The following is a 15,753-nucleotide window of genomic DNA, read 5'->3' as shown; positions in this document are numbered from 1 at the left end:
TCACTATTCATTTCACTCTCAAACAGAGCACAACGATGGAAGAGACTACACAAATCGAACATTTCATCAGAGCTTTGCGAGGGGTCATTAGAAAATTCTCTTCAGACCAGCCGACGGACTACTCTCCTTCCTTGCGAGATAAAGGTCAAGATACTTGCTATATCTGTCAGAAGAAAGGGCATTGGTCTTCAGAGTGTCCAGACCGTCAAAAAAGAAAAACAGGGGCTAGAAACGACAAAAGTCAAGATACCTGTTATTATTGTCAAGAAAAAGGACATTGGTCTCCAGATTGCCCAAAAAAGAAACAAGAGGAGTCAGAAGAAAAGATGGATTCTTCAGAAGAAGACAGGGATTCTTCAGAGGAAGAAAGCAGCCAAGTAAAGAAAAAGAAACAGGAGAAGAAAAGAAGAAGGGAAGAAAGTGAGGAGGAAGAGGAGGAAAAGAATGTGACGGTGAAGAAATTTAAAAAACAGAGAGACTAAACAATGAGACAGAAGAAGTGTATGAACTTTTTAAAGTGTTGTGTTGTGAATTGTGAATTGGATTGTAAATATTTATGAAAGAATAAATTAGGTATAAAAGGTAAGTGTCTTTGGGTTTTGATTTTAAAATAAGAACGTACACTCACGCACTCATAGACAGACACGTACTATCGGGGTAAAATGTTTTTTTTTTTTTGTTTTTTTTTTGAGTTATTGGCAATTGAAAGTCTATCTCTTTTCGAGAAATGTGGGTGGCCCTGAAAAGGGCCTTTTTTGGTGTAGGGGTGAGTTTAAGCAATCAACTTTAACTGCCTTAAGCCTTTGCCACGACCAAGGCTTACTTCTGGACTGCGTACTGTTGATGATGATGATGATGATTTGGTTGAAATCACTAAGGGTGGCACGGTAGGCTTAGTCACAGGGTTGGCGTGTTTAGCTCGGGAAGGTCGTATTCTCTTCGGTCGTAATAAAGAAGTCTGATACATTTGTTTCAGACTTCTTAACTCCGCTAAAATGTCTAATAATACCGTAACCGTTTGATTTTGACACCCTTGTTTCTTTGCTGCTTCTTCTTCTTCTTGTTTTTTTCTTACCTCTTCTTCTTGCTGTTGTTGCTGTAGGAGAAAAGCTTGTTCCGCTTCCTTTTGCTGTTGCATAAATTTCTCCAATTCTTCTGTCTGTCTCTGTCTAAAATTCTCCACGTGCGGTAATGAAGAAGGAGACGAAGGTTCCGGAACAAATTCTTGGGAGGTAAGAAAATCCACAAAATCCCAATTCACCTCTTCTGAAAGTAAGTCCGGGTTCCCTTGGGTGGTCTCCACTGCTGGTACACCCCAATTGATCGTTTTCTGAGTTTCCGTCATGTTGAATAACTGTCGCATAGATTGACTGCACACAGGCGCTAGCGAATCTATATAGACCACGTGACGTCACAGACTGCTCTCTTCGGATTGGATGCGGGCTGACTGAATTTTGTAACGCGTGTTTGGATTGGTCAACAAACTCAATCCGTTTCAATCCTTCCTCTACCTATAAATAAGCGCAGTTCACTGCATTGATTCACCTGTTCTCGGCGCCTCAATATGTGGACCGACGTACACTCTTCCACCCTTGTGTCAACGATGATGTTCAGGACGGACATACCCATGTATGTCCGATCCAACTGGACAGTTGTCCATAGGACAGACACCAGTCTGTGGATACGTAGGATCTACGTAGAAAGACAAGGATGCCTCAAAAGAGTCCTGATTTACGGTCCTACAGTGAGACGCAGCCTAAGGACAAGAAGAAGACCAATGTGGTGCCCCTTATGTTAATGGATACATTAAAATAAAACCAAAGGCCCTTGTCAGGGCCACTCCAAGCTCTCGAAAAGAGATAGACTTTCAATTGCCTACCCCTTTTTTTATTTTTTTTTTATTTTTTTAAAATAGGGTCCCGACCCTGTTCCATTTTCCCTTGTCACTCAACAGTCCCAAACTCTATTCCCCATGTTCAATTCCCCTTGGCGCTCAACAGTCCTACGATTTATTCCCCATGTTAAATTCCCCTTGTCGCCAGGGTACAAACTTTTTTCTCTAATGTTAAATTTTCCATTGTCGCCAGGGTACAACCCCCCTATTTTAACATTAAAGTCCCATTGTCGCTAAAGTATCCCCCATTAACTACTGCCGGCTTACCCCTCAGCCACCTCGATCCGCCGTCTGTAATATTGTTGATATTTCGATTCCAAAGTAGATTAGCCCATGAAAATTTATTTAATGCGATGAAATACAATATTTTTCACTTTATGTAGCAAGGATTCTTCATCAAAGCCATTATATATATATATATATATATATATATATATATATATATATATATATATATATATATATGCGCGGCTGAAATAATAGTAGTTTTCATCCTTAGGTTAAACTTTTGTACACAAGTGTATATCAGATACAAATGCATGGTACAAATTCTACATACAAAAATTTATCATTAGGGCAGAGTTGGGGTGGGTGGGTCCTCAGGAACAGGCCCTAGTCACCCAAACAAAAAAAAAACAAAAAAAGCGCGAAACAACCGGAACACTTCATAGTGTAAGTTTTCTTCACATTTATATGATTATAAGTATGTCATGGAAACCCTAAAAATGCAGGGTCTTTTGTTGGATTCGTTGTCTCACCCACCCCACTCCACACCTCACCACTGGCCCTGTGGGTCTCGCCTAATTGTTTTTATCCCCTCTCCTCACCCATGTTTCTGGACCCACCATGAAAATGAAACCTTTTGTAAGTAATATGCAGATCAACTGCATAATAGGTTCAGACAAATTACATATGTGCACATTTTGACTAGTGTTGCAACGGGTACCAATTTTTTTTTTAAACTCTAGAACACGAGTGATAGACTCGTTCCACCTCGAGCACTCTAAATTGCGATCGCCCATGGCGCTGTCTCCTTGAAGATCAGAAAAAATGTATACCTTTTCCAATTGCCTTCCAGCAAGTTTTTTGATATTTAGGATACATATACAAAATAATCAATTTTCATCAATAAAAAACGCAACGTTTGGCCAAATATTTATTATTCACACACTAATACATGCACATCCAATGGACACATAGCAATACAAAGATTTCTATTGTTCGTAATTTTCTGTTGATCAGTTAGAATGCAGTAATCCATTCATCACATTAAACTGAGTTGGAAATATTCAATGTTAGAAAAGTTAACAGACTACTCCGTATGTGGATGAAAAGACAAATATTTGAGCTCATTGTTTGTTGAGGTTTCATTAGACCACAAGACGCAGTCCAGACGTATGTCTTGCTAAACCATTTGGTTAAACGTTTTCTTTGTGTGTGTGGAAGCGTCCTCCCTCGTATTTCTATAATATTGTATATAGACCTCACACATACTAGATATACAGAAAATAATATTAGTCGCATTTATCGCTGTAATGCAGTTTCAGCGCATACGAGAAGACAATGGCAAGTAACACGTCAGTAGGGCCAGAAGCATACTAACTGGGGGACGGGCGTTTGCGTCGGGCGCTAGAAGTCTTGGAGCACTAAAACCATGGGTGCCAGAGATCTTGGGGCGTCAAAACCCATTTGAGTCATCATCGTCGCCCCGGGCGCCATTTAGGACACAGTACTAATGATATAGAAAAATGGGAAGCAGACTGGAAATAGGTGAACATAAAATAGAGTATATATGGGTTTGGCTGACCAGGACTGGGTAAGTTATGTTTTAGGAAAAAGAATCCTTTGAGAGCTTATCCTAGTTGTACGTGAAAAAAATAGAGACACTGTTTTATTGATGGAATTTCAGTCCTTTAACGTTCTTGAGTTTGGAACACTCATTACTTAAATTAGCACCTGACTCTTTGGTGTGGAATTGAAAGCGTCTGTTTCAGACACATGCAGGTCCAGAAAATGCCGCAGCTCGTATACTTTCCTCTACATAGAAGCTGACATCTAGGTTTCATCTATGCTGATAAATAGAGGTTTGATCATGAGTACTCAAAATTTTTAAGTTATTGAATTTTTATTATCATGGTGTTTGTATAGGTAAACTATGAAAACTGAATTAGTACCGTGAGTCCTTTACCGTTAGTACGCCACTGTCAGTATGAGTTGTCTCTTCTTCTTGTTTAGTACCGGAAATTCGAATCGAAAATTTACACATTTCGTACTCAAAGAAGCACTATGACACAAAATAGAAAGCATAGAAAAGTTGTAAAAAAAAACTGTATATGAGACAAAAAGAAAAAGAAAGAAAATCAGAAGGAAACAAGAAACAGAAATATAATTTTTTTGACATTCACATTTCAAACAAAATAAAATATAATCGAAATTAAAAAAAAAAATCATCCTATAGTCTACAATCTACATTAATAGTGACTGCCGTACAAAAATCAATTTCGATAACACTATCACACATAGTTTCAAACTGAGTTCCGTGTAACTATCGCGTGAATTATTACTGACTAATAACGCTCCCTATTGTCCAGGTCATACTACCAACAGACAATAGACTGAGGAAACATTGAAGTGGAAAGTGAATAATGAATGGCCCCCATACTAACGAGTCGATACAATTTGCTGTGAGCATGAACAATTGGAGTCAGTGGGAAAGGATATATATAAATAGAAGCTTGCCTTTCCTCAGCCATTTAGTTTGTTATAGATTCTGTGGGTTACACTGATACGGGTTAAACTATGAAGGTTACGCTTTCAAAGAGGAGTTTCGATAATATACAGTTCAGTTGACCCCAATATGCAATTCGGCGCTGATGTACGTACACTACAGTCAAAGAAGCTGAAATCGAGGATCTAATTCTCTGCAGCGATTAACCGAGCTCGTAAATAAAAAATGTCGAATTCTACAGAGAATCCATGCACCGATAGAAAATGGCGATATTTTCTTGCGTCAAGCCTAGTCACTTTTGGGGCTGGTTTAATTGTCATTATCTCTCATAGATTAACTATGTATTTTTGCTGCCGAAAGAGAAAGGGTGGTCACAAGAATTCAATTATTACACCAAACCCAATTTTCCGCAAAGATAATTCCAAGGAATTTAACAGCTCAAAAGACAAGCAAGAAAAACAAGGATTTTTCATCAAGAACCATGACGCCGAAATAGGGTGGATGACAGAAGCAAAGGATTGGGCAGGAGAGTTAATATCCGGGCAGACGACAACAGGTAGAATATTGGTAAGTGATTTGCTATAGGTTAAAGAATATATATATATATATATATATATATATATATATATATATATATATATATATATATATATATATATTCAGATGTGTCTGTTTACGACAAGCACTGTCAAATGTCATTGTTTACAAGCACTGTGTATTACGCATATATATATATACACACACACACACACACACCATGTCGACAGATTCTGCGCGTCGGGTAATTCTGCGCAACCGTACGTCATTTCTGTAAACATTTGATCACGTGTTATTTTGAATCAAAAATCCATTTTGTATCAAGAAAGAACGGTCGTACTTAAATTTAGAAGTGATATTCATAAACTGTACAAAAATATCCCACATTTTGACTCGAAATGCATATGAAAATATGATTTCTGAATATCAACATGAAGACCCACTCCATGACCTTCTTGAACCTGTAACCCATAAAATCCTATTTGCTGTATATCTTTTAGAATCATACAAATACTACATTATTGAAAAGATGGAAATGTATACCTTAAAAGAAGTCTGCGTTTGAATCCAAGTTAACAATTTTGCAAGAAATTATCCCACACGTACAAAATCGTCTGCTACCCAACGTGCCCACTTGCCACTAGAACGCGATTCTCAAGAAATTTCTTGTCTTATGGTATGTTTCTAAATTCTTTAAAAAGTTTTCCCCATAAACAAGACGTTGTAAACACTCTACACCCTATTCATTGTTGTTTCTCTTCCACATAATAGCTTATTTTGTTTTATAAAAAGTTTGACTTTACTAATAAAAAAAAAAACTTTACGTTTACCATTTATGGGCATTGCTACGTTGAATTTTGTAAAGCTAGCTATAAACCTCATTTAATTACTCGACTGAAATTATGACAGAAACAAGTCGAAAGTAATATAGCTGCAAGTTGACACGTTGGGTAGCAGATGATATTGTAAGTGTGGGACAACTTCTTGCAAAATTGGAAACTTGGATTAAGATGCCGAATTGTTTAAGGTATACATTTCCATCTTTTCAGTAATGTATTTATTTATATGACTCTAAAAGGTACATAGTAAATAGGATTTTCTTCGTTACAGGTTCAAGAAGGTCATGGTGTGAGTCTTCATGTTGACATTTAGAAATCACATTTTCATGTGAATTTTGAGTCGAAATGTGGGATATTTTTGTATAGTTCATGAATATCACTTTTCTTAATTAAAGTACGACCGTTCTTTCTTGATACAGAATGGGTTTTTCACCCAGAATAACACGTTATCCAATGTTTACACAAATGACGTATGGTTGCGCTGAATTACCCGACGCGCAGAATTGGACACACACACACCCCACCCCCCTCTTCGGAATGGGGGCTCCGAGTGACCAAGTGGTCAAAAATGCTCACCGTTACGGATCATTGCCATCTCACTTCCGTCTGCGTGGGTTCGAGTCTCGGGTTCGGCCAATGTGGGTATGTGAGAAAGCTTGCTAGTAGCTTCTTGTGGGTTGGTGGTTCTTTCCGGGGTTTTTCCCGGTTTCTTCCTCCACCATTTATACTAGCTGCCATGTATAGCCTATCTTGTGCTGAAAAATGGCGGTAAACCCTACAACAACAACAACAACTCTTCTGAATGTGTTTATCGATAAACCGTTGGTTTGTGTTCAGTATGTGTTTCATTTTGTTTTTCTTTGGAAAGGCATGGGATGGGGTGGGGGTGATGCATTGCGTAGATTAGGAATCTAAAATGGATATAGGACCTGTTATTACATAACCCATTTGGGTTTTGTCTATTTGCAACAATAGATTACAGGTTTTCATTGAAAGATAACAGATGGACATAACATAGATTAGACAAAGTTGTTCTCCGCTTTTCTTTTCTTCCGTGACTTCAGGGTCGGATCAGGTCAGGTGTTGGGGTGGTGTGGTTCCAAAATTTAAAAAGGGCCCTGACATTCCTCGAACGGGCTACAAAGCAAAGGGCCAAGTAGACTCGTAACGTTCGTTCGTACAAATAAGAACAAGAATACTTTTTCAAACTATTGGAGAGGAAACTTTTTTTATTTTAAAAAATCCCAGCTCTTCCATATCCAGTATAGATGGGATCTGCAAGTTTAATTGAAAGTTTGTCAAATAAAACAACTCTTTTTATGGAATTGTCAGTACAAACTCCTTTTAATTAAAGCTGTTGTAAATGGTCGCAACGAACAATGATTCTAAATAATATGTATTTTTTAAAAAAAGAGACATTACACCCCTGTTTGTTTGTACCACCACACCGATTTCAATACTGGAAACGTTTAATGTGATAAAAAGTGTAAGGAACCTAGTCAATTCATTCATTGATTTATAATTTCTAACCTGACTTTGAGTAGAGTGGCCCTAACACTGTCGTCTTATGCGCGTTTCATGCTTAACGGCAGTTTTCAATATAATAGACGGACATGCTCGAGGTCCATTTCCGTTCCTGGTCAAGTCCAATTTCAGCATAGGGGTGTGTAAACGACTACGTGCATATGTCGTCTGCTTCCGATATTTACAATGTTCAATCTAGCAAAGGAAAAGAATGACAACAACAACTTTGCCTTTCACGTGGATTTAACAAGCGGTTTAATTTTTATGTTCATGTGTGCAAAGGGATATAATTCCAAACTCTCCACGTTCTGGTAATTTACGGAATCATCCGACAGTTACCGAATAGGAACTACGTCATTATGTTTGATGGAAATAAACTAGCCCTTAGTATACGCAATATGACGCCCTGTGAGTATGGAAAATCCGTTAAGTATGAAAGGTTTAGGAGTTACCAGTACTAGTGCTATTCTGATCACAGACAGTAAGAAGTCATAAATCAGTGATTCAATTGACTTAGTTGTGTGCACTTTTTATTACATTAAACTTATTCGTTATTGTAATCGGTAGGAGATACAAACAAACGGGGATGTATAGTCAGACATAGACTAAGGGACGTTAGTTTTGATGCCATAAATAGACGATAATGGGAAGCAACAAGTTAAATTTTGAAAGGTGATCATTTTGTTAATTGAAATAATATGGTTCTACTCATTCATTGTCAGTACTTTTACCAGCTAGGTTTTAAAATGCTATAGCCTAGCAGTTTATTATGTAGGCTAGGTAGGTGTGTAGCAGACGATACATAGCACATCAATGGTTTCAAAAAAATGCTGCACGTATTTCTGGAAGCATACACAAAAAAATGGTTCTATCATGTGAAATATAGGTTTGTTCATGAGCATTTAGAAATTGTAAGATACTGAATTTTCATAAATATGTTTATTGTATGCATTCTAAACCAAGCATGTATAAAGGATTGCATATTGGCACTGCTTATAATTCTCTGTGTTCAGTGGCTGCCAGTTGCATACAGAATATCAGAGGAAGAAAAAAACAACTATGTTTATCAGATTGTCAGTGGTACAAGGTCATTGTAGTCCAAGTTTCCACTGATCGCTCCGACTCCATATTAAGCGGAATATCCAAATACCTAATATGGGGTGGGAAAGGTAAGAGGAAACTCAGACTATGCTCTTTCATTTGTCTCAGAATTTAAATTTTCTCAGAAACAGTCATTCATATTGTACCTGTTTTAGAAGTTACACCTGTAACTTAAAGATTTGTGCTGTCTATAATTCTGCATCAAATTCTTTCACATGTACAGTACTGCATGTAAACTTAAGAATGATTTATCTACATTACTTGCTGATCTAAAGTTATTTCCAGTATATAAAAAAACAGCAACAAAAAACCCCACAAAAAAACAAACAAAACAACAGGCCAAAAGCAAATTTTTCCAGTAAATCCTTGTTAAAAACGGTGACAGGGTTCATATGCTATCAAAACATTCTCTGTCATTCTTGCAGACAGTTATACTCTTGTAATTTTTGTGCACAATTTTAATTTACATATTTATATACATAATAGATCTTAACTAAAGTAATGTGTTGCAGCTGAAGAAAAAAATGAATCAGTGCTTTTATTGTTTCATTGTCATTGTCTGTAAAAATATATTATGGCAATTTTTTTTGTATATATTAGTTGTCTATTATATGTAATAATATTTATATAAATAAAACTATAGTGCAAAGTTGTGATTTGTATTGAAATTTATGTGTTTGCTTGGGTTTCATATATTTCTATTCTTCATGCTGGCTGTGTGTCATTTGATTAATAATTAGGCACCATAATGGAAATAATTTAATGTTTATTGATTTTATTATTTTGTAATAAAAAATTTATATGACATTGCCTTGCAATCTTAAATTTATATGTTGTTTTGTAATCAATACTGAATGAATCTTATTATAGTGGAGTAGAATTAGACAATAGTCCCTGCAGGGGAAGACATACATTGAATTTGTTTGTGCACATTATGTGACAAATTAGAAGAAATAACCACACATTTAAGAATTAAATTAGCAATACATTATGCACAGCAGTTGCATTTACTCTGTGGAAAGTGTCAGCTTAACTTCTGAAGAGATCCACCTTTTGGCAAAATGTTGGACATTTATGCAAGCAGCAATGCCTTTTCTAGACCAGCAGTGCATCTTGATGTGATTGTCACCACCATGGTACTCGGTATAACATTGTTGAAGGAGAAGTACTTAATGAAATAAAGCCAATAACCCAAATTTATATTCTTCATCATTGCAGAGGTGGAAGTTGTGAACTAGTTCACCTGGGTGAGCATCTGTGCTCCACTTATGCTCAACGGCAAGCTATTTACAATAGAATGATTTAGTAGTCTAGTTTGTCATAAATAAAAAATTAAACTAACTTTAATGTTTAATTATTGAAAATATACTGAAAGATTATTGTGGAAGGTAAAATGATATCACTAGTATTGCAGAAACATATGTAAGAAAACATGAACGAAAGGATCAGAAACTGAATTAACAGAGTTACAACAGACTCGGACAGAGCTTTGTCAAAGTTTAGAATGGAAATAAGTGTCTAAAAAAACTTTATAGAATGGCATTTCAAAGTCATCTCAAGAGGTTGTAGATTTATTAAAATATCTTGGATCTACTTGCATCAACAAGTGGGGATTAAGTATATAAGTTAAGTATATACATTATCACAAACAGCTACAAAATAATAAGTTAAAACAATTTAAAAAACACATGACATGGGAGATAGCTTCAAAAATTCAAAGTAGCAACCAAACAAGTTGAAATTACATCTCAGACTTTGATTTGTATTGTGGAGTTGTTAAGATGGACCTTAATATCTGTATACAATTTAGCAGTTTCTTGTTGGCTGGGATTTAGAAACTTAATTTGACTGCCAAAGCTGTACTTGATAAATCCACAAGTACAAACTTACACAGCTTCTTTACCATATAAACATCATACAGTTTTTAATAAAGAGCATTCTGAAAATTTAAATTTAAATATTTTGCTATACTTTACCCTTATGATATCTTTCAAGATTATTGTATGCTTGTATTTTACTTACTTTGTGAAAATTACAGGTACTCAGTACTAGCTTGATACTAAAGTGGGACAAAAGTTTGAAATCTTCAGAAAGAGGAAAATATGTTAAAACTGTTCGAATACATTGCTGAGTCATGCTTTCTAGTCAATGTCAAGTAGGTGCTTAAAACCATTGGGAGAAATAATAAGCATCTTAATGAATGTTATGTCTAATACTATAACCTTTCAGGTAAATTAAATCCAGACTGGTCATATCATCTAGTAAATATTGGAAGTCTTTTTTTTTTTAAATTCTTTTTAAATAGCTTGTGGTGAAAATGGCAAGAACTCTAAACAAGACCTCAAAGACTACCAACATTAAGACACAGAAGTTGCATTTCTCATTGTTCGCTTTTATGGATCCTTCCCACCAACAGGCCACCAAGTGTGTTTAATAAAAGTATTTTTTTAAAATTTGAATCAATTTCATGAAGCTTTTGACTTAACTAGTACCATTTTGGTTAATACCCAAAAACTGAGTTCATCAGTTTCATACATTTTGATACTGCCCAGACTTTTGGGGTGAAAAAGATGAAATCTCACATTTGAACAGCAGCAGATACACTATCTTCATCAAGATGTTGAATGGTTAAAGTTTTACAGAAAATTTGACTTAAGACACCTGTGAAGCTTTATGGAGGAGATTTTGGCTTTAGCTGTAAGAAATTCTAATTTGAATGTTATTTATAGTGAAGCAGACATCTGGTCAAAGGAAGGATGATAGAACAGAGAAAAAAGTGTTAATTAGATTATTTTGGTTTGTTACAAAGCATTTTGAAAATATGCTACCTGAAGCCATAGAAACAAGTACTACAAGAAATGAAAATATATAAGGCCTGCTTTAAAAAAAAACATGCAGCAAACTCATAAGTATAATAGAAAACGAATCGACTTTGATCCAAATATTTATTTATTAATAACAATTTAAAAAAATATAGTAGATTTAATGTCCATAGCTAAAGAAGTATTTATAATATATTGATGGATTTGAGTGAGCTTTGGGATTTACCACAAATGAAACAAGTTAGTGGATGTATGAAATTAAGACTGGATTCCTCTTGTTCATGAAAAAGCTGTACATTATCATAATAAATACAACTAGAGGAATGGTGAGGGATTTGCTAATGTAAAATATAACTTTCCCTTCCAAACATCCCACTGCTATCCATGATGGAAATGAGTCTATAATGAAAGGATATGTGAACTGTGTGTAAGTAATGAGATTGAAGATGAATATCATTTTGTCTTAATCTGTCCTCTATACCTGAAACTTGAAAAACATTTATTGATTGAAATCAAGCATGTACAAACATGTTCACTTACTCAAAAATGAAGATTTATCAACTCCAAAATATCTTGGTAAATATGTGTACAGTGCATTCCAACTTCTGTTATCTTCTCATGCTGTCAAGTTCATTCTCTCTCTCCCTCTCTGAGGGTTTATGTGCACATAGATTTTTTATTTGCTATTATTCATTCATTGATACAACAGTTCATTGTATATGAATTATGTATTATGTTTACTATGTGTTTTTTTGTGCATGTGTCAAATACGTAAAATTCAGTTCTGTTCTGTATACTGAAAAATGTGCATAACTCTTCTGAAAATAGTAGAAGTAGAATAATAATTGTTTAGATTGCGTGTCTTCTTTGGATGAGCATAAGGTGTACACGTCAGACTCACAAGATGTTGTCTTACACTGTTATTCAGCTGCTTGATATAAATCCATTGAAAACTGGGGTTAGTTGTGTTCAGAAGATTTTGTCATATACAACCTCGGTCTGCAACAAAGAAAGGGCAATAATGAAAATCATATAAGTACAATGATTTGGCAATATGCACATCTTCAGATGATGATTATAACATTTTGATAGATTCTGCTATTCAGTTGCAAATAAAAAATTATTATCTAGATATGTATATCTGTATGTCTGCCTGTCTTTTGCTGGCTTACTATGAACCATTTCTTTTTATCATTCTACAGTATCTCCTCTATCCTGTCTGCCTACCAGTTAACTAATTTTCTATCACTCAGTCAATCAAACAGGTTATTTATTTACCTAGACTATTGGAATGTTGGTGTCTTTTGCAGGTTGTTTCCCACTTTCTTTGGGAAGGGCACTTAGGTCACATTTCTTCAGCATAATATTATCAACACTGTGTTAAAAGTGACATTAAACACCAAGCAGACAACCATTACACAGTATTTATTATATATCTGTCATTTTATCCTTTAAAAAAATCTATTTACCTCTTAAAATATTAGAGTACTAGACATGTAAAAGTCACAATTAAAATATTGTAATAACACAGTTAATTGTAAACAAATCATCATAAATTCATCTATTCTTAGTGTCTGAACATCAATAACAATATTTTAGTAAATTAGATATCAGAGTTTTATTGACATGAGCACTAAAGTACCTATCAGACTTAAGTAACCAGTAGCAACTTACCAGAAAATGTTAGTGACCATTTAATTTCAGGTTGCTGGGTCCTAATAATTTGGTTGCCTTGGACATTAAGAACAGAATCATTCGATTGGAAAATTAGTGTTATAAGGTGACAAAAAGCAAATGTTTAAGTTGAGATAACTTGGAGAAAAGACGGTTTCCATTTTCTCAGCATAATATGGCCAAATGGGCCAAAATAATGTACAAAATGTTTACAAAATCTGGTACCACATAATAAACCACCATGTCCAGGAAATAAAATGTAGTGGTACCCCAATTCTTAGATCATTAAAAGGGAAATTTCTCAATGTACCCAACCCAGAAATGCAGCTATTTAAAAACTACTTTCAATTTTCAGGTGCACTTGTATGGAATAACATTCCACATAATACTAAATCAGAACCAAGCATTTCTTCATACAAAATATGTTTATTAGATGGAAGAAATCATAATTTAGAAAAAATGATATCTTTATTAAAGTACATGTTACACCCCCAACCTCCTGTGCTTCATTTTTATTTCTGTCATTTCAATTCTTAAATCATTAAAAAAGAAATATCTCAATGTACTCAACCCAGAAATGGAGCTATTTAAAAACTGCTTTCAATTTTCAGGTGCACTTTTAAGGGATAATATTCCACATAATACTAAATCAGTTCCAAGCATTTCTTCCATACAGAATATGTTTATTAGATGGAAGAAATCATAATTTTAAAAAAATGGTATCTTTATTAAAGTACATGTTACACCCCAGACCTCCTGTGCTTCACTTTCATTTCTGTATATATGTAGCATATATGTAAATAATTGTTTATATACTGTGTATTATTTGTGTGTGCATTAGTGTTTGGGGGATTGTGAAATAATTATGAGCTGGTATTTTATGTGTCCATAACAGAGGTCCTCAGTGTAGAGTAGTTTCATTTGTAACTAATTGAGTCACCCTCTAAAAATAAAATCTTTATTATCATTATTATTATTATTATTATTATCATTATTATTATTATTATTAAATAAAATACTGAAGTACCATTAAAACCAACCAAACCAATGTTAACATTTTCTGGATCTTGTGCATTAAACATGTTCCAACATGAAATTTGTAGCGACTAATTTTAAATTGAATGTTCACTTATATTCATCAGTGTTTACTATTATCTAGAGTAAATTTTTATATTTTTTTGGATATCTTGGATCAAGGATAGTTTGCTAATTTTAAGAGTCCTTAGCAGCTGATAAAAGCCATGATTTGAACTGTAATGTATGATCGATTCAGGTCATCTGTGTCGTTAGAAGCAATTTAATTTATTAATGTTGTATGCCTCAATGAGTGACGCTCAAAGACAGTGTTCTCATGGCATGTCCACCAGAGTTGGGTACCAACAATTTTGTACCATGGTATACATTTTAATTTTTTGGGACAGGGGCCTGTTTTTTTTAATGCATTTTGGGTGCTCACATAGCTGGAAAAAATATCTTTCTCTAATTTAAAGTAAATTAATACCATTTATCAATAACATTATTTAAATTTTTTTTTTATCTTGAGGTGAAAGTAAATAAAATATCTTGGCTTGGCTTGACACAGATGCCCCCCCCCCCCAATTCAATGGTCAGTACCTGTAGCAGTTGAATTTGTTCAGTGTCTGTTAATTGGTATATAAGTTGTCATCTAAAAATTGTGCCTAAATTGGGATTATTAAGATTGCGTCATAGCTGACACTCTGTAAAAGACATTGTGCTTGCTGATCAAAATAGGACTGTTGACTCTGAAGCTTACAGTTTACTTCTTTAGTATTGAGATTCATGTAGTAGGTATGGAGGGGACCCGGGTGGCTGAGTGGCTGAAAGCACTCACCTTTACTGACCACTGCCATCTCACCTCTGTCCATGTGGGTTCTAACCTCAGGCTCAGCCAGTGTGGGTATGTGAGTAGTTTTGTGTGGGTTAGTGGTTCTTACCAGAGGTTTTTGCTGGTTCTTCCTCCACCAGTTATACTGGCCCCCAGATATAGCCTATCATGCCCTGAAAAATGGCATTGACCCCAAAACGACAACATAGGTAAGGAAACTTAGTTGGATGCTAATACCTTGTTTCCAGATGTTTATCAGAAAGAGCCAGTAAAAAGTGAACACTGACTTTACAAAGGAGTGTGTGTGTGTGTGTGTGTGATTTGGATTTGTAATGTTGCTTTAACAAATTTTCAGTCATATTGCTACGATGTCTGTTTGTGGCAAGTAGTAAGGTGGGACGGTCTAGGGACTAGGGGAGTTCCATGTCAAAAAGGTAATATCCACTCTGGGGACTATGTAAATTTAACATGGGAAGCAATATCCACTCTGGGGACTATATAAATTTAACATGGGAAAAAAAAGGTATCCACTCTGGGGACAAGGGAATTTAACATGGGAGAAAGGAAATATCCATTCTAGGGACAAAGGCAATTCAACAATGGGAGAAAAAAATATCCATTCTAGGGACAAAGGCAATTGAAACATGGGATTTTTTTAAATAAAAAAAAAAAAAAAATAAAAAAAGAGGGTAGGCAATGGAAAGTCAATCTCTTTTCGAGAAATGTGGGTGGCCCTGAAAAGGGCCTTTGGATTTATGTTAATATGCCCTTAACATAAAGGGCATCTG

At 35.1% G+C, this 15,753-nt stretch overlaps 1 protein-coding gene across 2 annotated transcripts in view; it reads left to right on the top strand.

Annotated features, from left to right (window-relative positions):
- Window positions 1-4,065: 4,065 nt before the first annotated feature.
- Window positions 4,066-15,753, top strand: part of LOC149803260 (calcium-activated potassium channel slowpoke-like) — a 346,338-nt gene continuing 334,650 nt past the window's right edge. For both annotated transcript variants that reach the window (XM_089952911.1, XM_089952912.1), the window contains exon 1: window positions 4,066-5,189. In XM_089952911.1, the coding sequence (XP_089809037.1) occupies window positions 4,848-5,189 (342 nt within the window). In that variant the 5' untranslated portion in view covers window positions 4,066-4,847. The remainder of the gene's footprint in view (window positions 5,190-15,753) is intronic.

The sequence above is a fragment of the Sinohyriopsis cumingii genome, chromosome 3 (assembly GCF_028554795.1).
Source record: "Sinohyriopsis cumingii isolate HCF-2022 chromosome 3, ASM2855479v2, whole genome shotgun sequence".
Taxonomy (NCBI): domain Eukaryota; kingdom Metazoa; phylum Mollusca; class Bivalvia; order Unionida; family Unionidae; genus Sinohyriopsis; species Sinohyriopsis cumingii.
Note: the sequence above shows the minus strand (reverse complement) of the source record. Positions and strands in the feature narration are given on the sequence as shown.